This window comes from Lepeophtheirus salmonis, chromosome 4 (genome assembly GCF_016086655.4).
Source record: "Lepeophtheirus salmonis chromosome 4, UVic_Lsal_1.4, whole genome shotgun sequence".
In the NCBI taxonomy this organism is placed as follows: Eukaryota; Metazoa; Arthropoda; class Copepoda; order Siphonostomatoida; family Caligidae; genus Lepeophtheirus; species Lepeophtheirus salmonis.
The window spans coordinates 13,543,411-13,566,932 of NC_052134.2; the positions used below are offsets into that span (position 1 = coordinate 13,543,411).

At 33.2% G+C, this 23,522-nt stretch overlaps 1 protein-coding gene across 4 annotated transcripts in view; it reads left to right on the plus strand.

The window, feature by feature from the left end:
* LOC121115604 (facilitated trehalose transporter Tret1) overlaps positions 1–23,522 on the plus strand; it is a 58,442-nt gene that overhangs the window by 933 nt on the left and 33,987 nt on the right. For 2 of the 4 annotated variants that reach the window (XM_071887641.1, XM_071887642.1), the window contains exon 2: positions 23,247–23,345. The exons of 1 other annotated variant lie outside the window; for it this stretch is intronic. In XM_071887641.1, coding sequence (XP_071743742.1) covers positions 23,247–23,345 — 99 coding nt within the window. Of the gene's footprint in view, positions 1–18,106; positions 18,255–23,246; positions 23,346–23,522 lie in introns of those variants that run through there. One more of the 4 variants, XM_040709680.2, reaches the window with a different exon arrangement.

Sequence of the window (23,522 nt, forward strand, 5' to 3'; positions counted from 1 at the left end):
ACAGCTTTCTTGATCCTCTTTGGAAAAAAAACATTAATCGGAGTCCCAGGAAATGCCTTTCTAGAAATCTAGGACTGCTATTTTTATCCCTACAGGACTTGTGTACTTTTCTTTTATATGCCTCCTCCTCCTTCAATTGGATGTAGACGTCATAGACTGTACTCTTTGGATACCACAGTAACTTTTTGATATACTCTGGGCTCTGCCCCACGCAAGGCAATTGGATGATAGTGTTCTTCCATTGTAAATACAAGTTTTGAGTTAAAAGTTGCACCAGTAACTTAAAGACACGTTCAACATCTCACTTTCAAATTGAAAGTGACAGTTAAATTATTTCCTTATCGCTCAGGATGTACTTAAAGATGGTCCTGATTTACCTGAACGACCTTTTATATAGTTAGTAAAGGGCACGTAGTTATATTGAATGAATTATATTGTCGTTTACAAAATAAACATACAAACTTGAATTTTGGTTTGAATATATACAAGTGTATGACTGTATTTCACACATAAAAGGTGATGTGAAAGCTTTTCTTAGCAAGCGCCATTTTTTAAAAACAACAAGTTTTCACAACAAGCTAAATAAATAAAAAAGAAATATCCTTTCTTAATATCTATATTACTGCAAGTTATATTATGTATAAAGTACGTCGACTCCAACATAATGTTTTCATCAAGTGTATTAAGCATCAAATTTCATAAGTATATTTCAAATTCACAAAGGTATGATTACACATACCTAATCGGAATTAAATATGTAAAGAAAATCGATATATGCTCTCTTTCCTAATACATAATTGAAGGCATATTCAATGCACTAGCTGTTATATTTAAATTGTATTCACTACTTATAGCATAGGGGTGTCCGCAGGATTATATTTTGTAGAGGGCTTGGTTTTTGGAAATAATTTTTTTTCGAAAAACATTTTTACAAATCCAAAGCTATTCACAAAAATTAACTTGACTTAAAATAATTTAAAACTCGCAACTGTTATCAAAAAATTATTTTTTTTGGAAAAAGAATTCAAAATTAAATCTATATGGAAAAATTTAAAAAAAACTAGAACTGTTCACCAAAAAATTAATTTTTGCTATTCTAAATAACTTAACAGAATGACGAATTTTTTTTTGGTAAAAAGCAAAAACTTCCATAGTTCAAACCCTCACCACTTGCGGATGCACCTTTAGAACGTTTTTATGTGACGTCAGCATTTTTCATGTCGGCAATTTTAGGAGCCTAAACAACCAACTTTTTTATGACAACAAACACCCTCTTCTCCTTCATATTTATGAAAATAGTTCACTATTGGTAGTCAGAATGTGACCAATAAATAACAGGACTTAATCCTTACTATCTATCTAAAATATATCCATCTATTGCCTAGTTTTTATAATATATCTGACCCCAATATGTCTAAAAATATGTTATTATGTCCTTATATAATTCTAATTCTATTTTAATAGTGTAGGTAAGAGTTAGCTAACAGGGTTGATCTTATGTAGCGGTAAACATTACCCCCCCCCCACCCCTTTTTCAAGAGAAAAATTTAAACAAGAGGTTTTTTGAAGATTTTTATTTAATATGTGAGCTCTCAGCTCTAATAATTGCCTGAATACAAGGCCTAAATCCCTTGCTGGCCTTGCCTATCCAGTCAGACTCCAGCTTTTGTCCATTCCTTCTTGACAGAAATCTCTAGAGACGGCACACTCCTTTAAGGACTAGCACAACACTCTCCTCCAGACACACCTAAATAGAGTAGTCCAAGGGGGCTATGTGTGGAAAGGAGGATGGCCACATGTTAAAGGCCCAAAATTACGGAAAGTTGTCTCTCAGGAAGGTCTTGGTATTAGTGGTGCAATGACACAGAGCTCCGTCTTGAGTGAAAATAAAGTTATCATAAGACTTTTATGGGACCCAAGGGCCACTTTCTTATCCACAAATTTGATGTAAGCTTCTATACTGAAGCGCTTCTTCTTCTCGACAAAAATGGGAGGGCTGACTTTGCCTGTGCAGCTACAAAACCAAAGAACATGGTGGCGGATAAGAAGTCTCTTGTACGATCAACAGTGGTACGGGTGCACTTGAGCTCCTTGCGTATAACCATAGGGCAAATCCCCTGCAAGAGAACTTCAAATTTTCCCTCTTATACTGCTCGATTTTACTCTTTTTCGTTTTTAATTTAGTTGAAACTTTACAAGAGGAATCTTGAGGTACATAATCTATCTTTCGTCAAGTATGAAGACAATTGACGAAAAAATTTCCAATTGATTGATATTCATATTATGTGTTCCACTAAATAATATTAACCATGGCCAACAATGGAAAGAAAATGACAATTTGCTCAAATTATTTACTTTTTCGTCCCTAATCGATCAAAATAATACTAAAAATTGTCACTCTTAGTGATTTTAAGTACATATTTATTTAACCTAATTAAATCAAGAGTTTATCATTGGCATGAAGTAGTATTCAATGCAAGTGTGAAGTCTTTTTTATTCATAAAACCATTTGATGGAGTCTAATACAATTTTTTTGGAAATTTGTATATTTTATTTTGTAAAAATATTTCTTTTGAGTCATCAAGATTGATGAAGTCAGTGGAAAACCTCTATAACTGGCTATGCTGACCCTAGTAACTAAATTAACAAGATAAATTCTGCGAAGAGGAAAAAAAAGTTGATTACATCATGTGTAGAGAAGGGTAAATTATTGTATAGGGCGTTTAAAAATTATCTATCCTCTTATCTGGCGCTAGGCAATTTTGCCCTAAACTATTTTACCTTTGGAAATTTTGCCTTTATATATAAATAAATGAAATTTATAAGCCCTTTTTGTTCTTTTTGGTTAAAATTGACTTTCCCTTCGTATTTTTGAATGAAAATATGTAATATGTATTACTATAAAATGCAAATAATGGTTGTTTTAGGTTGGAAAAATGATGGAAACTTGTCCCAAAACTTTCAATCCATCCTGCAACAAAATCTCACTATGTAATGAGTTCAAACCAGAAAAAAATAGATAATAAAATGACAAAAATGAATAAACACGACAATGATTTGAAACAAAGAATTGCTAATCACTTCTCTGTAAGTAATTATCAAAAGAAATTATGGATTATTGATACTAGAAAAGACTAATGGATTAATGACCAATCCATATGTAAGACAAGAGCTTAATTCCATCATTATTACAACAGAAAACATTAAATGTATTTTATAGCAATAAATATTTTATATTTTGATTTAGAAAATTCAAAGTAAACATCAATTTCAAAGAATCATAAACAATAATTTATTTATATGCTAAGGCAAAATATCCTTTATTGAAAATTACTTTTAGGCAAAATGTTTAAAGACGTTTGAGACGTGTAAAGTACTCCCAAACATCACCAATAAAGTTATGAATACTCATCCACGGATGTGAGAAAAAATATATATCTGGAGAAATCGAAATAATTCAAAAAAAAAAAGTTAATAAGCAATTGGATTATAGAAGAAATTGAAAAAAAAATATGGATGAACGGTTTATGAATGTATTTCTTGTCGCTCATAGTTTATTGTTCACTTTTTTGAATTTGTTCATCGTTCATGAGCTATTTTTGAACGATTAGGAATTTTAAACGATTATCAACAATACTGGATTATAATAGAAAATCGATTAAAACACTTTATAGCGTTTTAATATTATAAAATATGTAAATATATACATATGTGTAAGTCATTCATTTTAAAAATAGAGGACGCCCAACATTCGAGGTAAAAAATGACAATTCATAAAGTCGATACTCCGTTTCTGCATAAATTTATACGAAATGGTTTAATACGAAATTGTTGCTATACAACATGTCCTATCTTATGATTTTGGGCCTTTTTTCTCTTTCTTTTGGGAGAAATGGCTGCATAATAATAGCAATAAAAGTAACAACGTGCTACGTATTTATCCAATACATAGAACGAGTGTGCTTACAAAAACGAAGAGTAACACCATAGAATTTCAATAGTGTTAGTCCAAAGTTTGTATAATCACTCCGATCAATACCTGTTACGCCCGCTACTATAGAATAAAACTAGGGATTAGAGGGATATATTTTGATGGACAGTAGGGGTTAAGTACTATTATTTGTTGGTTCTATTTTTACAGACAATAGTTTACTAGTTGTCTTACTATTAATGTAAAAAGGCTTTTATTTTTCTAAAATTTGGTTGATTAAGCTTCCAAAATGACGGACATCAACAATGCTGACGTCACTTTATAAATCAATAGAATAAATAGGATAATTATTGTTGTCAAAATATTGTTCATTAAAAAGATTATAAATCACATGAATATCCTACCTACATGTCCTGGCAAACAGTCTGATAATTATTCATAATTACTTAAAAATACAAGATAATAAATATACAAATTTCTATTGAATTACTACTTTTTTTTTGTACCTTGATCAAACTATATTTCAATTTAATATCTTAACTAAACATTAACCTTAATTCTTGTGTAGGTAGTTCACACTAAAGTACACAGGAGTGTCATAGTAATTTATAGTTCTTCAAAATAAATAATTAGTTGTGCAATCTCCAAAAATCTCTTTAATTATATCAAATTTCATAATACCTCGATGAAACCGATCCTCCAAACTTTTATTTAAACGAAAAAGATGCGCAACTTTTTCTAGAACCACGTAACCTCATTTATTTTTATAGTGAATATAAATTCCGTAGAGCTTTTTTATATCAACAATGATACAGTCAATGGGTTCTATAAACATCTGGCGTGGCCTTAGTCTGGGACTTGAAAAAGGGCATTGATTATGCCAAAGAATGAGAGGAATAATAGAAAACATTCTAACGTTTTCACGTTTTTCATAAATTGCATTAGAATTGAAAGAGACGGTATTTTGGGTGCTCAAAGACGATATTTTTACTATGTAATATAGACAAATTTCTAATAAACCGTACTAAACTCCATCAAAGTACTTTATGAATAAAGAGAAAGACTTAGGCCTTTATTGAATACTTATTTATGCCAACGATAAACACTGACACTTGAATTAAATTAAAGTTATACGTCATGAAAAACCGTAAAAATGGCTGGATTTGTACAAATTTTTTGATCAATTAGGGACACGAAAAGCAAAAGAGTCTTGCAACGTAGGAGTTGGTTTATTTCATTACTGGTGTCAAAAGAGACCTCTCTACCCAGGCAAGGCACTTTCAATCCACTTCCTTTATTTCTCTCTGGACAGTATGGTGTCAAACCCAAATATCTCTTGAATGGACTGGAGGGGATTGACCTGGGCATAGCTTGGCTTTTTTGATAGAATGTTCATCTTCTCCATAGCTTCGATCTTGTTGATGGACTTGGAGTTCCCGAATGGAAATCCGTCGATCACGTTCAAGTGTCATTTTCTCGACTTGTTCGTTCAATAGTGAGGTCGGGTTTGTTTTGTGTTGTAACTAATTGCTTATCTTTTTATATATTGAAATATTAACTAATTTCAATCACTCAAACGTAATTAACTATTGAATTAGTGAGTGCTCAGATTTTATTGGACCACCCGGTACAAAAGCCTGATTCAATGTTCGTGTCATAAAAAACTGAGAGTAATTACGAGATTTTGTTATTGAGTTATAAATAAAAGTCTTTGTTGGACTTTGAGTAGAATTGAAGGCCCACCATCGGAGTACATCTTGCCAATGTCCTTGTTTACTGCCTTCTACCCTTCATCCCTTGTCACAGCTGATTTTAGCTGATGGAATGAAACGTCATGACAGTTAAGCTGCTCTCCTGCAAAACAGTCTTAAAATTGTCAGGTTTATCAAGTTGATTTGCGGTCTTTCTTTAAATACCCAAAATACACACAATTTCCATGAATAAAAGTGAGCCTACATTAGTTATATTTGTGTTCATAAAATTATAATTCATATATTTACCAATGATGTATCCTTTTATTTCCTAATAATGAGAAAAGATACGTCATCTAAACGTCACACAAGACATGATTATATTTAGTTCAGTTACATAAAGAAGATCCCAGCATGGGATCTAAATCCATATTTCTAATTAATATACGTACAAAGTTTTCATTCAGTAGGTATACATTATGTATATACGATGTAACATGATTAGAAGGCTGTGGGGGTTTATTGGAGTTCCTATCAGTCTATGTATTGGGAGTAGAGGAACTTCTTCATTTTGTACTGAATCAATATTTAATTGAATTGCACAAAAAAGAAAAATATGTTCTACATAAACATGTTTCTTATCAGACGACTGATGAAATTTATCTATGTTTTTTTCAAACATGGAAAACAAACACTGTGCAATAGGTAGATTTCATCAGCAATAATTATAAATAGACTAAAGGTGTTGTAATTCAATCTTTTTGTAATATATTAATCGTTACATCCACCAGAAAACGTTGAACAGAGGTTATGTTTTTACCTCTGTTTGTTTGTTAGTAACCAGGATTACGGCAAATGGTATAGATGGATTCGGATAAAACTTGGTACACAGATAGTATATGGTCAAAGTACGAACGCATTTCATTATAAGAATGAAAAAACTAGTGAATGATACATTTATACGGGCTTGTAAGCGTTCCATGAACCAAAAATCGTTCAACCCTTTTTTCCGTTCCGTTCCCATCATAATTTACTACTATAGCAGGGGTCAGCAACCTATGGTACGCGTGCCACTGCTGGCACGCAGAGGCATATTCACTGGCACAGGCAAATTAGAACATATTCCCATCGTTTGTAAGTTCATAAGTATCAGGAAATCCTCAAGGACATGGTGTTACCTTGGGTTATATATGTTCCAGCAGGACTCCCCCCTGGTGCACAAGTCCAGGACAATGTAGTAATTCCCGGAAACACAATTTGTGACCAACCTCCTTGCCCCATATGAATTCTCTCGACTATGGTATAGGGCCTGTGTATTATACTGTCTCCCATACCAGCGTTGACGAGATTAAGACATTATGCCGAGAGTCAGTAGAGACAATGTCTGGGGACACGTCGTCCAAGTGTGTGCAACCTTCAGCCCCAAGTTTGAGGCCACGGTGGCAGTAGAGGGTACCATTTTGAGAAAAAGCTTTCTAGTTATTGTTCTTCTGAATAATATATACCCCACTCGTTCAAAACTATGTTGTTCTTGATTAAGTCTATTTTTCGTATCCTACACCAGAAGGTCGCGTTTTGCTGTTTTACAATGTACAGAATAGATAAATACGATGTAAATATCGGAAGATACCTAATTATCTTAGCCAAATCTCACCCCAAATGAGTAATAACTCTCTTTTATAGGACAGAAAAATCCTATGTCTCAATTATTAGGGTGAATCATCTCTGTTCGATGAAAATAACTACCAGTTATGAAAAACCTATATAGTGGGAAAATATACAGTGGCCCTTGCCCCCCCCCCCTGTGCCACTGCTACAAATAGGTATCACAAGCGTTAATCTTGGGTTTATCAGCCCTTTAACTCATATCTAAAAAAGTAAAAAAAATGTACAAAACTTTTATTTTTAAAATTTTTCGTAAGTGCTATTGGAACAGTATGCTAAAATCGCATTTTTAGGGTGCATGCAGCGTTATAAAAAAAAATCAATTCTGTTCATTGAACGTACGTTCCATAGAACGCCAACCAATTTTGTTTTCCGTCCCAAACCTATACGTATTTTCCCAAAGTGATGAAAGGATTTCTTTTCTCTGATGCAGACACTTGACGTCAATCTCACAACGATAAGGAGATAATTATATTTTTAACAAAGAGAATAAATAAAAAGGTTCATTAAGAGACGAAGAACAACGTTCTCATCTCTCTATTCCAATTCTACGTTGCTCCAACTGTACTGAGCTGTACAGTTTTCCTCGATTACGTCTCTCATTTCCTCATGCTCTCCTACGACCTGGCCATTGAGTGCCTCCCAGAATCCTTTCAGTTATTTGCCTGACGACATTCAACCACCTCTTCTTCTTACACATCCTGGCTCATAAAAAAGTGGAAATCACTGTTCTTGCCTAATCTGATATTATCTTTGTTTGTTCATCCATGAGTCTTTTCCAATAGGAATAATCCACAATGTCTATAGTCTAATTATACTTGATAACGGATAATTAAGTGATCAGCACTTTTTCCATTCAATGTACTGTTGTGTTTGTTTATTTTTCATTTATCTTATATCTAGTATTCATTAATATTACATAATTTATCTATAGCTTAAACACATTAGTTACTAAATAAGGGAAATTATTTTTTACATTAATTTAAGGAAGGGGATTATTCTGCTCTGGAAGTTCTTTCCTAGGGCTAGTGATCCCACGGAAAATTTGACCAAGTAATTTTTCCTAAGGCAAGCTTTCGTGGATCTGTTTTGTCTTTTTGTTCATATCCTATTGAATTTAATTTAAAATATATGGCAACCAAAAATTGAGGACTCTACAGTTCCATATGGTTCGATTATTGTTTTTTTTTTTTAATTCTTACTTGAGATAATTTTAATTAGCAAACCAATTTGGTCTCTGGTAATAATCATAAAAATGATTATCACTTGAATTAACTATTTGTCGTATGTAAAGCCGAATTGTGTACGAGGCAACGCATCATATTAGTAAGGTATTGAAAATAAAATATTTACTCTAGAGGACTTTGTAATAAAAGAATAACAAACAATTTTTATTTCTTTTATTAAAAAATGTCATTGCATCAAATTCTTGGACAAAAAAAAAAAAATTGCATAACACATTTTTATGAATTTAGTTGAAGTTGAAATATTCAATATGGGCTATGTACTAACAGTTTTCATTTACTCATCTCTATAGTGCAAATTTGAAAAGTTAAGAGTCATTTTTTTACAATGTTCTAATGAGTAGTACCCAAAATTACCGGTAGAATGCAGTGAAAAAAATTATCTGTCAACCGACTGAAGTCGGCCTTCCCGAAGAAAACGAAATTCGTAATTGCTGGCATGGCCAGGAACATGAACAAGCCCACATCATCGGTGTCCCATGCTCTAAAGAAGGGAGGAGGGAAGTTTTTTGCGGTTTTTGCCGTTGCATTTGTGGACAGAACAGCAGAGAAAAGTATTTTCCGATGAAAATACCTTTATGGTTGACTCTGTCTTCAACTGGTAGAATGATTGAGTAATGCCAATTGGGGATAAAGCAAAGGAGCCCCGATATGGATCCAACACCATACACCCTGCTTCAGTGATCATATTAGGACAGTTTGCGTCCAACAGAAATACCTTGAATCCCTGTTTGGTTCCCTTTAGCATACAGGCTGAAGGCTAATGACTACGTCAGAATTACGAACATCAAAGTTCTTTCAAGGATCAAATATATCGTTGACAATCTCCCTAGGGTTCCAACAAGATGACACTCCTGCCTGCACCGCAAAGAAAATCCGTAAAGTGGCTTCAGGTTAACCTGCACTTCTGTACATATGACTTCTGTCCGCAGCAGAGCCAAGACCTCAACCCCCTAGACTATTCTATCTAGGTGCTCGGGCAGTCTAAGTCGTGTAGGAGACGCTGTAACAGTAACTGCAGCCTGAAAACCTCCGTCAAAAAGGTATCTTTGAGCTCCATTACATTTAGAGAGTTTACAGAAGCTTCCAAGACCGCCTGCAGCTCACCATCAATTCTGAGGATGGATACATTGACTAAACATGTAGCTTGGGTTTCAATTAATATTTAATTAAGTAGTTTACCAATTCACCTAGGATCCTGCCATGGGCTTTAATACTTTGTGTGTTAAAATGTGTAAATAATAATGGTTTACCTACTTCAATGCACTTACCCCAGTGCAAATGGGTTTTAAAATTGCATAGTCTATAAGGAAATAGATTACAAAATGTATACCAAATGCGAATGACTATATGTATCAGTTACTGTTCTGACAAAAAATTGGTTTTAGGACAATGCGAAAAACACTATTGCCGAAACTGACTTTGCAATACCCTGTTTTACTTAACGTACGCTTTGTTACATAACCTCTTTGTCATATGATCGCTGTGGTGAATTACCAATTTGCCTTACAAACACTAACCGAATAAACTACAACTATCTATATTAACTACTCCAACGACAGATTAATTAATTAATCAACTCTTAATCATCGCAATTCGTGACAAATAATAATGAAATATTTTATCTTTAAAATTAGTGTTACATGAATGGGAATCAAATTTATATTGTATTGTAGAACGACAGTTCAACTCTATTTTTTCTTCTCTAAACAAAAAAGTGAGCAAACTGCAAGGATAACCCTCCAACATGAATCACGAATAATTCTTATAATTTTGCAGTCTTGATTTTTTGTTTTATTTGAAACAAAAGAGTTCAGAATTATTTTAATTTCTGAATGTCCCGAGCGACTCTGAACAAATCTAGTCCAGTAGATATTAAAAACAGGTAGAAAAATGCCTGCAATATACAATATATATGTTGTTCTTATTTGAAAAACTATTTGGCAAGACTCCAAATGGAGATTTCATGCAGTTTTTCAATATCATATGAATGATTAATTGATCCTTGCTTTCTTTTGTTTAGCTCCAGTTGATTTTTCCTCTCACTTTATCAAGTCTTAATCTTTGTGAATTGGATATCTTTGAATTGCACATACACTTCAATGGATTAATGCCTAATAGCCATTCCTCATTTCATTTCATGGGTCTTTATTTTCTTTTTGTGTATAGATAATTATTTCAATGAATTAATTTTTTGATATGAGGAGTTAGGAGGGGGCAAGGACTCAGCTCAATAGCACAAGGTCAAGGAGATTTTATAATGGTTGAATAATCATGTGTTCCATTTTTATAACTTCATAATTGGCCGTCAATCTACATGTTTCTAAATATTTATAACTATAATCTCCAAGGCCGATTTTGGACAAAATAATCGAGTAATATTATTGCAATATAGTAGGAGGAAGGGGGGGGGGATAGGCTTAGACCCCTTTATATATGGTTTAATAAGGGGTTAGTGTCTGATACAAACAAGGAACCACCCCTCTAACATCCCAAACTAATTCAAAGTGTGGGATAGTTAAATACCACCACCAAAGCCTCACATAAATCCAAAATGCCCCTCTAATATCAAAAAATTCGTTCCAAGACATCGGGTTGTGTAGGATACTTAAATGTAGCCCTGAATCCTTAAAAACCCCCGCCATTGCATCACATACATACAAGGAACCCCTTTAACTACCCCAAGGACAATCCCAGGGTGGAGGGTGTTCAACCATATTTTAAGAGGCACTAAGTTATTTAATCAATCCCCCCTTCCGTACCAATCCTCTTGATCCATTTCTTAGTATATGGGATGGAACTTTAAAAATCGCAAGGAAATTGTATTGAAATAATATTTATCACACTTGAAGGTACTCCCTTTGGGGGATGGAACAAACAAAAATACTTTTATATGTATCATTAATAATATTAAGGCAATTTAAAATATGCTATTATGAACAAAATGCGGGGAATTTTCCTAACTGGCAATTTTCCTCCATGGCAATGTTCCACTTTCAATTTTCCCCAGGGCAGTTTGCTAGTACCTTGATGAAACTATGATCGGGACAAAATGAACTACCACCACTCATTGTCAGATAAAACTTAAACATCTTGCGTAGTTTAATACCTACCTGATGGCAACCCCCCTCTCTTTTGGCTCGAAGAAGATGGGGAGGGCATGACACTGCGGTTCCTCCAAATGACACCTAAGGTCATGATGTTTACCGGAAACCTGGTCTTAAAGACAACGAAGACATTATCTCTTTATGTGGAAGCCATCTTTCGGTCTGGATGTTACGGGATATGTGACAGTCCATTGTTTCTCATCCAAATAAAAGATGATTCGGTTACCATTGGACTTCAAATCGTTCAGCAATTTTGTTCTGTAGATAGCTCAGGTGGCCTTCATATTGTCTGTAAGGATATATCTTTTGTAGAAGCGGTATGACTTCATCCACAGGTCAGTGTTTATGTCCCTGAAGACTGTTTCACGGCTTACTTGTAGCTTTTAGGGAAGTATGTTAGTTGGAGTCCCAGTAGATACCTTCACATGCCGTTTCAGGCCTAAAAGGAATCTGGGAGTGCGTTTTTTATAACTCTGCACTTTGAACTAAACATCTTCTCGATGTACGGTGGCTGTGTCCTGGGTAAGCCAATTTGATGATGTTCCTCCGGGTCTTCTCCATTTTATGTACTTCTTTTAAGTAAAAATTGTACAATTAACTGAAAGCTTATGCTCAACCTCTCACTTTAAAATTGGAAAACCCGAGTTAAATGCTTTTTTTTATTGTTCTGAATATAGTAAAAGATGGCCCGGATTTACCTGAACGAACCTGTGGTTATAGTCATTTTAGTTTTATGTAAATATATCTGAACAGCAGTGTAGTCCAATTTTAAAGTGTCTTATTGTTATTAACATAAATGGACATTGTTCAAGAGATATTTTGGGTTTTGTTGTTTAAATAAATATTATAAATACTTGGCCTACTTTGGATTTTTAAAAGTTTAATTAATTAATAAAACTTAAAGGCCCATAAAATTGTCTAAATCAAATTTTGACAAAAGCAAAAGTTACTTGAAATCTTCATTTTCGTGCAAAAATATGGAGGATCTTTTCATTATAAGATATTTTGCCTTCAAACACCTTCCTGGGGTTATTTGTATTTACATTTAAAACCATCTACTCTTTCAATCTTCATTTAATATAAAATTTAGTTCACATGTAAAAATATTTAGAGTCATATTTATACATTAAAGAGTGGGGACTCAAAACTTGTAATAACTTTCAATAGCAATTTAATCCCCGTTATTTTCAATTACGAGGTTTCATTACAAATAAAACGTCAGCTCTAACAAATATACACTCAATTTCTTTTGATCCCATGTCTCTAAATTTGACATTTTTGGAGATACAACAAAAGAATGCAACGCCTGTTTGATCCCTTTCCCGACGATATTATTGCCGAAAATGCAGCTGAGACCAGACTGCACCAACATCAAGAAGTCCATTACAGCTCCATACAGCCAAAAGAACCAAAACTTATGTAGCAACAATATAGCTGACTTCTGCCCTACGTCCAACTGAGCTCAACCCCCGTAACTTTGGGGTTGGGCATCTTGGAGAAAAATGACTACCACTCCATTACGCAAAATTTGGATTCTCTCTGAGCTGTCATCATGACTCTGTGGTACGTCATGGATACGGCCTTCATCGTCAAGAACTGCCAATCCGTCGCTGGCGTGTCCAGGCTGTTATTGCTTGTGAAGGAGGACATATTGATAAAAGAATATAGCTATATATTTGTATATAAGGTATAATTAAAAGAAATCCATTATTATTTCTTTAATTTCATTCTTTTATTTAGCATAGTAAGAATTTTCCGATTTGGGTAAAGTATACACCGTTTTTTTCCATAACTTGTTGCCATTTTGAAGGTAGTTTCATAATGCCTTTTTCATAGAAACCCTTATCCCTCTTGGCAAATATCTTGGAGAGTCGATTTTCACAAGCTTATTTTGAGGCTAATTTTTCACCAACAAACCCCTTCCCTATAGAGAAAAACCATTGGTAATACCTTGTGCCAGATCCGGACATAAAGGGGATACATAAAAACCTCCAAATCAACCCCCCAGAGCTTCCGGTGAGTCGATGTCGATGTGCGTAGCCTGCCGTTGTCCTGACAATTTCTCTCTTATTGGCCAAAGATGGCCACTTTTGGGGATGGCTTCCTTTAAACAGTCCAATACTTAACCGTACAACTCCGAATTAAGAGATTGGCCATGGGGGGAGCAGTTTGTAGTAGATGATTCCCTGCCAATCCCACCAAATGCACAACAAAATCTTTGATATCACAAATTGGTTTTGATTTTTTTTTTCTTGATTCCATAAAAACCAAGTTTTTCGTATTTTAGTTTTGCTAATGAAAGTTTTGGCTGTTCACACTATGAATTACTCGTATAAAAGTTTATTGCAAACAAATTTTAACAAATTTTATTGGAACCGGGTTAGCAAAGAGGACATTAAGTGTTCACTTTCCCAATTTCAGGCTAATTGGAAGAAAACTCTGATCCATACATACACGATTTTTTTTATATAGGTAGAGATATAGAATTGAGACAAAACTTAAGTTTTTTTTTTTTGTTTTTCAATAGTTTTTATTGGCAAGCATTTAAACCTTTACTATCTTATTATAATATGACACAATATACTGGGAAAATAATTCGTTAAAACATGTAGACAAACGAAAATTTAAAAAAAATATATATTAAAATATTACACAATTAAGAATATTTAAAATAAAAATTTAGAAAAAACATTGAGTTGAAATTTTTAATAAATCATTTGCATAAAACTAGAGTAAAATTGGAACAAGATAGAGATATAAAATTCTAGTGTAAAAGCCGATGGACCAAGGTTATTATTTAATATTGCATTTTCATCATAGGCAAAAATAATTTCTTCTATTAAAAGGTGACCCTCAACCAAGCTGTCATCCTTATTTGATAGTGAAAGTTCTTTATCAGACCTGCATCTGAGGTCTTCACAGAGAGAAGCATTTCTTCAATTACATCGCACACATTTGGATATATGTTTGCAGTCGATACAATTATATATACTGGACTAAAAAGACCCTATCTCCTTGCAAGCTAATTCAGCATTCTTCGATTCCATAAAATTTTTAGGTTTGATTGGTAATTTATTGGAAAAGTTATTTTTCTTTTCAAACTGCAATCATTCTAATCTTGATTTCCATAAATCATTGATGATTGTTATGTTGAATTTAACGCAATGAAAAGGGTCTACTTCTCGATAAAGTTGGACAAACATTAATTTTTTAACTTTTTTCAGGTATTAATCTTTTGTTTACATTTTCTATTTCATTTAGTTGTTTGTCGACAAACACCTTTTATTTCTATAAAATTTTTTTGCAATTATGTGAAAACCATTCTTAACATTTGATTTTGCTTTTTTAATTTTTATCATTATTACCATCATTCATATCAATCTCCTCCACCAAAAAAGGATTTAGCTCCCAAAGCCATTTAATTCTTGTTTTCTTTTAAATGGGGCGCATTTCAATAAATAAACCACGATGGTCAGATATTTTAGTGTCCATCCCTTTTGTACGACTTTATTGTGTCGTTTGGTCACCTTTAAAGAGAAAAAAATATATTTTCGAGGACACAAGTCGGAAAATATATCCACAGAAAAAAAAAAGTTTGACTATAATATTTACTAAGTCTGCAGAGTCATAAAAACCATGGGTATTTAAAATAGAAGAAAAAGACGCCTTAGTTCGAAGAGGATGATTCCTCGTACCCTGAATAGAATCTCGACCATATTTAAGTTTTATTTTAAAATCTTCACTTATTATGGTAGGTACACGTGATATAACAGTGGAAAGTTTTCGTTAAAAAAAAATTGGACCGTTACAATTTGGCCTGTATACCCCAATTACATCAACAAAAAAAACTTGGTATAATACATGGGACCTTGATTAGATTTCCATTAGAACAAGGAAAAGTAGGATTCTGGCAAGCAAAAGTGGTTCTTTAAACAGCACCTATAACAATGTCAGGAGTTTCTAAAAAATGTAATAATCTTATCAAGTCAAAGGATCTTGCAATTTAAAGATTAAAAGGATATCTGATATTTTAAATAACTTTAAGGGTTACTTTCATTACTTTCTTTCACCATTTGAGATTCTGAAGCAAGTCTTTTTTGTATTGGAGGCATATCTTGATCTATACAGAATAGCATTTTCTCCAAAGATATCACCAGTAGGTTTTCTTGATGAAATATCCCTTTTGATTTAGTCTTTTGGTTGGTTTTTCAATATTGCCACCTCCAATTCTTTATCAATTTCTAATTCCTCAGGTAAACTTGTACTGAATTTCTCTACATGTGTAGAAAACAAATTTTTAATTATCCTGTATTAATTAAAATAAGTTGTGCCTTCTCCTTGATACTACTTTGACATAATAATTCCCCTTCATACTCATCTTGAGTCACATTTTCGTGATCTTAACATTTTTATTTGTTGTTGTACTAATATCCTTATTGGTAGTTGATTTATTTTTTTCAATTATAGTTCCAAAAAACTCTATTTCTGTTAGAAAGTGTAGACTTTAGGATGAAAACAGATATATATTCCAAAAATCAAAAGCCTTTTGCTAGAGCAGCTAATTCTGGAATCACCGAAATGAAAGTATTTTTGACACTACTAGCGGACTCAATTAACGCTTAAGTTAACCAAGTTGCCATCAACATAATAATTTGAGGTATATTCAACAGGTCTCCAATAACCCCAAAGGTATAGTTTGATGATCTCCAAACAAGCTTGTAGTTTTTGGAAGTTTTTTTCAGCCTCAATATCATCTGGGTTAGGTTCTGGGTATGAATTAATAACTTCAGAAAATCTCCCTATCCATTCCGAAACGATTTTTTTTCATCTAACATCTTAAAGGTGATTACTTCAGTAATTATAAATTTTGTCCTGATATTAAGCTCAAAGTTTGTTTTTTCTTTTATCCACCTGTATACAGATTTCATTTGACCATGGGGACTTTCAATTTTTGTGAAAAAGCTTTTTTTAAGCGCCTGCAAATGGGGACGCACGTTTGTTGCAGTTTTTGTATTGAAATATGGCTAGCAAAAAGCCATAGCGTGCTTGAGCACTGGCTATTTCATCCTCCGTTAAACCAAAATGAAGCACAGCATTGTACACTTCAAGAGATTTCATATTTACATTGTTAAATACACGATTGTTATTTTCTTCAGTTAAAGAGATTATAAATGTTTCTCACCAAAACGTAGAGCTTAGATTAATTCTTTTTACGGCATCGTTAATATTCTTCTTGCTTCTTGATAAAGCCCTTGCATACGACATTTTAGTTTCAATTATAGTGAGGTTATTGTCAGGAGGTCGGTTTTTAGGGTTCTCATTCATAATAAATGTATATCACTACTTTCCTCCTCAATATTTGGATATAATAATGATATTAATGTTAGAAAAAAAACCTCCTCTCTATATACGTACGGAACTAATGGTCCATAAAATCTTCACTCAACCTCACCAAGAGGGTTAAACGTGAATAAAGGGAAGAAGAGAGACAACAAATCAAGAAAACACTAGAGAACACTCAAAAGGTGGGGACTCAAAAATTAGAATCCTCCTCGAGGCCGTCTAGCCTCAGTTTTAAAAGTCTGACAATTTCTACTTGGCACCATTCGAAAGAATTGTTAAACAACTATAATTTTAGATTTGTTTTGTTTTTGTGCGATCAAAATGTCGGTGCAATATACAAATTGGCAGAGGGTGTGCCATCACCTAAGTGCACAAGTCGACAAGTGGACGCTGATCTGGACAGGAAACATGATTGCTTTTTGGCTGAATCAAGAGCTCAGGTCGAAGGAACCTTCAGGACCACATCTGTGGTCCTCAACAAAAAACTCCACTAAGTTTACACTACAAAAATAACAGTCATCATAATGATTTTTTAGCTGACTCCATATCATGGGTAAAGCAAATCGGATTCAAGATTCCTTTTTGTTGAGTAAATCCTATGATCCATGAGAAAAACACGAGCATATATGATTTAGCACCCATTGTTTATCGTGACCCCCTAAATGGCAACTAAAGTATAGCATATTTTTTTTCTTTATATCGGATGTAACACTTGGTTTCTGGGTTTTACTTGTGAACTGGCTGCATACGTAACAGAGCTGGTTTGTATGATTTTTACAATGTCGAGTCAGGATGACTGACCTGTGCACAAGGATACAAATTTTAAGACTCGTATGTTCATTTTTTATTATCATTTCTAGAAGAAATATAAAGACCCCAAAAAACACACAAAATTATTTCTGATGAAAATTCTAAGTTAGCCTGTGTAATTAGATCATTGCATAAATCTTTTTTCCTCCCTCTCATAAGAAACATGCAAGCTCTTATGCATTTAATGCTTTTTAGTTCTATGTCAAAAAAAAAAAAAAAAAAAAAAGGCATGCTTTTAGCAAGAAAAAGAAAATAATAAAAATAATGTATTGTTCATTTTAAATTATATATACATACACACTCGTAATTTCTTAGAAACATTTGTTGAGTGAGTGAGACCTCAGAAGGTGTCGGCTAACATAATTACATCATCATACGGAAGAAATGGAACATCACATTACATCATAAGACAATAAGTTTCAAAGCAGCTCAACTTCATCAAGATTATCTAAAAGCACAAGTTGTAAGACAAAATATATTTATTTTCACTTTATTTAAAAAATTAAATCTCTACCATGTCACGGCCTTGACGGTCTTCTTCACATATTCTTCCGACGTGCCAGCCCACTCTTTCTTTACGTAAGCCTTTAGGGTAGCTATATTCTCATGGGAAGTGGCACAGGAGCCCCACAGCCTATCGTCCAAAGGTTTGCAGTCTGATGAGAACAGAGGCCACAATGAATATGGTCTTAAATTCACCAGGTTGTGTTCACCCCACTTTTGAATTTTCCACTTCCAGGCTTCCTCTCAAGGATTTTGTTGTCGTCCTTCATCTTTTTAATCTTGGTAATGAAACTCTTGGAGCAAAGAAAGATACAGGAGATCTTTTCATATCTCACTCCCACGTGCAAAATCGCTGATGCGTGATTTATTTTGACTTCCATCTCAGTTGCTCATGAAGAAATTGGGTATCATGTATAAGTTTCCCTGCACGCGATGCTCTCTCCCATTTCGATATAGAAAGAGGAAATATGACCTGTAGGCACACTTGAACAGGACATCCAAGAAATGTATTTCCTAAGATTTGTTTGTTTTTTATTTTTTTGGCAAGTCAATGAAATCTTTCCTAAGTTTGATGCACAATTTGTTTGGACACAATATAGGTACATAATTTAAGTAACATAAAGTACTTTGATTTAACCACTCTCATGTAGTGCTGTGACCTTATAGTCGTGTCAAATTGTTGAAGATCTAGTTGAGTCGATAAGTTGGGGGGGACTGCATTCTTAATCAGCCTTTTCTTCTGCCCCTTTCATGTTTTTGTATTTTCTTCACTCCTTCCTTGTATTTCAGAAACGAATATATGATAGCTATAACATATAATAATACTTGAGTCTTATATATTCTAGCCACAGAGCTCCTACTTTAAACTTTAGCTATCTCGTCTCTTTAAAATTTTTAATCCTGGACTATAATTGTCATATTATTTCAGCACCATTTTAAAATGAATTACATATACATATATATTTAATAATATTAAAATCCTCAATAGTATTTTATTCAATAATAATACAGTGTATTAATATTTCATTAAAAGCTATAATTTGTTTATGATGCCCAAAATGTCTTCACATAAATAATAAGATGGCCGATATATATATAAGGTTAGGACAAAAATAATTTATTTTTCGCATTGGATCATTTGATAAAGCGTTTTAAAGGTGTAGGTGTATGCTACAAACACTTTTTGACCGTATTGTGCTTGGTCAGTTCAGCTGTAAATTATTGTGCGTCGAGTATGGAAGTCTGAAATAAAAAACTTTGTCATACTTCCTTCACAAATTATCAATGATACCAATATATATATAAGTCCGATCCATCTCTAATATGCACATATTTTGACTACAATTACTGTTGAAATTAAAAACCAGTTTCTTCCAAGTGGTTTTCGTTTTTGTCATTGATTTGATAAAAAAAAATCCTTTGGAAAGGTCAAGAACTATGGACTCAAATAACTTATTTGGACTCGCATGGGCAATGATACTACCGATTCACTCCGTGCAGTCCTTCTTATGTTATTTTCAATGCATATTAATTATAATCTACCACATTAACCATGTCATCAGTTTTAACAGTTAATAGAAACCCAATAACTGTTAAGTGTTCACAATTTTAACTAAATAAGTTAGGGCTGATCTGAATATTTAATCAATTAGTACTTATAAAAAAATACAGAGTGGTATATTAAAATCTGAATACTTTGAATTTTAAACTCCCACCAAAATATATTTTATTAATCAACCAAATCAATGTTATAAATAAATGTGTTTCTGAGCTCTCTTCTTCATTAATATAACCACCCTTGGTGGCAATGATGCCATCCAGGCATCAGAAGACCAGACACAACTACGGAGATATTGATCTGCCATGGTGTCACAGAGCTGGCTGGCAGTGGCTTTGAGGGCCTTGGTGTTTGAATAACAAACACTACTGGCCTTCCTTTCGACATGTACCCAAAAGTTGTAGTAGAGAGAATTGTTATCGAGGTTGTTGGGGGGGCCAAAAGTCTCAAATAAGAGTTTAAAAAGAACTAAAAAGGCTTGCTAATGGCATAGATCCTGTGATCTATGTGTATACCAAGTTTGTCTATACTGAATGATCCTAAAGACACCCAAATGCTTGGAGTGCCGAACTGATAAATCTGTTAATCACGTTCAGGTGTCAACTTGTACGTAAGCTAAAGAGCTCATATATGTCTAGTTCTACCCGATAAAACATTAATTAATTTTGCAAGTAAACAACTTTGTAACTGGAACTTTAAATGAGTCAATATTAATATTATTTGCTTTAGTTGCCTTTTTAGTAGTAACACTATGAAAAAAAATTCAGCTTTTAGAAGGTCTGCATGCAAAAACTCACATTTACTGTTGCTATTTAAGCCATAAAACACAAAAATGACCATTAAAAATTTTAATCACAGTTCTTTTGGCCTTTAAAGTTCTCGAGTATAATTTCGATTTCAAAAGATATTTTTAAATGGAATCTGTTATAAAAATAAAATAAAGTTGGTGTGTGTGTCCAATTTGGTTGCCCACTCCCTTGGACCCAGAAGGTGTTAAAAATTTTCATGGGTGCCTCTTTTGAAAATTGCAATTTCGGTGGTTTTTTTTCGGTCAAGTGTAAAAAATGGACTAATACGTATTATTAGTTTTGCGTTATTTTTTTTTTTGTAGATATTTGTCTGGAAATTCGTTTGCATATCAATTTGAGTTAAACATTTATAAGCAATATCACCACAATATACTATTTTCAATTTCCAGGACATTTTATTATATAATTTTACAATATTTACAAATTTTTTATTCAGATATGTTGGTATGTTATTTGAAGTTTATAACGCACTTTCTTTTCAATTCTTAATAATACATATATATATATATAAACTACTAAAGAATAATTTTGTATTGTAACTTCAAAAAATTTATTTTAACAAAAAGATTTAATATTGGTTTATATTTTCAGTTTAAATTTATTTTGGAATTCCAAATATATATGTGTAATGCAAAGTTGCGTGAAAATATTTCAAAATTCTATATAATTAAGTCGATTATTTGACTAATTGTAAAAAGTAGTTTATATTTTAGAGGCGGGAAAATTTGAAATTTTTATAAGTTTGATGTCAAATGTATTTGAAATGTAGACTACAGCGTTTTGAGCAATTTCTTTGGTCAAAATGAGCTAAAAAAAAACATTTTTTTTTTTAAATGAGCACCCTGTAGTATACAAGCTGAGCAATGCGTATTTAAATACAGTTTTTCAATTATAATTTAAAGCAATTAGTGTTTCTGTATATTTATCATAGTTTATTCATAAATTTTGCTATAGAATATTGAAAAATTAAGATTAAAGTATTTCAAGGTTTTCTTCCAGTAATTTTTGCCTTGGATCAGTATTCGTAGTTTTTATCATACTAAAAGACGTTCATGTTAGTAGTTTAAGTTAATTTCAAGTTGTTGATATCTTCAGGAGTCTTCTTCGATGGAAGCATCATCGCCACTGAATATACATCCAACCTTTTCCCTAAATGGAACATAAGCATTTTCCAATTTGGCGCCAAAATATTTATTCTTTGTTGAAGGATTCCAGGGGATTACACAACAGTCAACGTTATGGAAAATTATTCATTTCCCTCATTGGCTGTTATAAGGATCTGGCTCACTCACATATCCAATCATTTAATCTTAGCTAGTGTTCTGTTAGCCCTTATTTAGGACAGAAAACACTACAGTACTGTTTTGTTCACCCTCGGTCGGGTAGAGTTCAGCGCGTATTGGTGTTATTTTTAGTTTGTAGCATCTCTTGGAAGAACACACACCTACTTTTATCCATATCGGTCGATATCTTTCTGTTTGGTACTCGTTTTAATCGAGGAAGTGGAGTGATTTACATAAAATGGACGAAAGAAAAATCTGTGTGTTGATTAAAAATTACTTTAAGAAAGGGAAAAACCCTCACGAGACAAAAAAAAAAGAAGCTTGATCAATATTATCGGGACACTGCACCTTCGATTACAACAGTTAATAAGTGATTTCAAAATTTTCTGAGTGGTCATATGGGCACAAGTGAAGCTGAACGTTCTGGACGCCCTGTTGAGGTTACTACTCTAGAAATCATTGAAAAGATCTATGATATGGTGATAGATGACAGAAGAGTGAATGTGCGTGAGATTGTTAGTGCTGTGGTCATTTCGTGTTGGAACCCTATTTCCAATAATTTTTTGCGACCACAACTGGTAAAGTGTGAGCTGGTACATGGACGTAATGGAAAAGGAATTTTTTGTGGGACAATTGTGTGCTTTTTTCTTGCAACTTGGTTTTAAAATGGTCCATTAACGATGAATAATAAACACCTGTAATAGTTTTACACTTTTCCAGATAGGACTTAGCACGGACTTTTCATTTTTTTGGAGGTACATTTTCCCTCGAAAAATATCATCATAAACTGTTGTCTAATTCAACTCAAATCACAATTTTCTCTAATTATTTCATACCAGCTTAGAAAAACGGGCAATTTTCAGACAAACCGAACTAAAGTAAGCAATTTTTTTGTGATTTAACCATCACTTTTCCTGCCTCTAGAATATTCACAACTTCTTATTCTGAAGTCAATGATGTTGCGTAGTGTAATTAAACCAGCTCAAAAAAATGTTGAATTGACTCACAATTAGAGGGAAATCAAAAAATTAAGGACACAGGTCGAGTCAATAATTTGTCGAGTTGCTACAGCACTACAAATTCCACAGACATTGCATACATTAAAAGGAGTATACCCATAGTTGAAATTACTTTTTTTTTTCTTTGAAGATTACATTTATGGTAGGTATACTATAAAAACATGCCCACAAAACCCTTCTTACATATTTAAAAGATGTAAAGGCTACAGAATCAGTTGTGAATTTAAAGTGCCCTCCGTAGTTATTATAATTTATTTATTAGATTTATTTTAATTATTACAGATGGAGAGAGAAGAGGCAGGCACGGATTTACTCAATGGGCAAAAAAAGGTGGAGGTCTCATCGGAGGAGCCCCCAAGAGTGTCAATTACCGGGAAAAGTGTAAGTACTCTACAATTAAATATCATTCAAATATTAGTGCTTTAGGCATTATCGCAAGACATTAATTAATCTACCGAGTGGTCCATTAAAATCCCAAAACTTTGAATTTTAAAGTTCAACACGACATAATTAACTATAGTATTAATAGTAAGCCCAATAGTACAGTAATTAATAAAT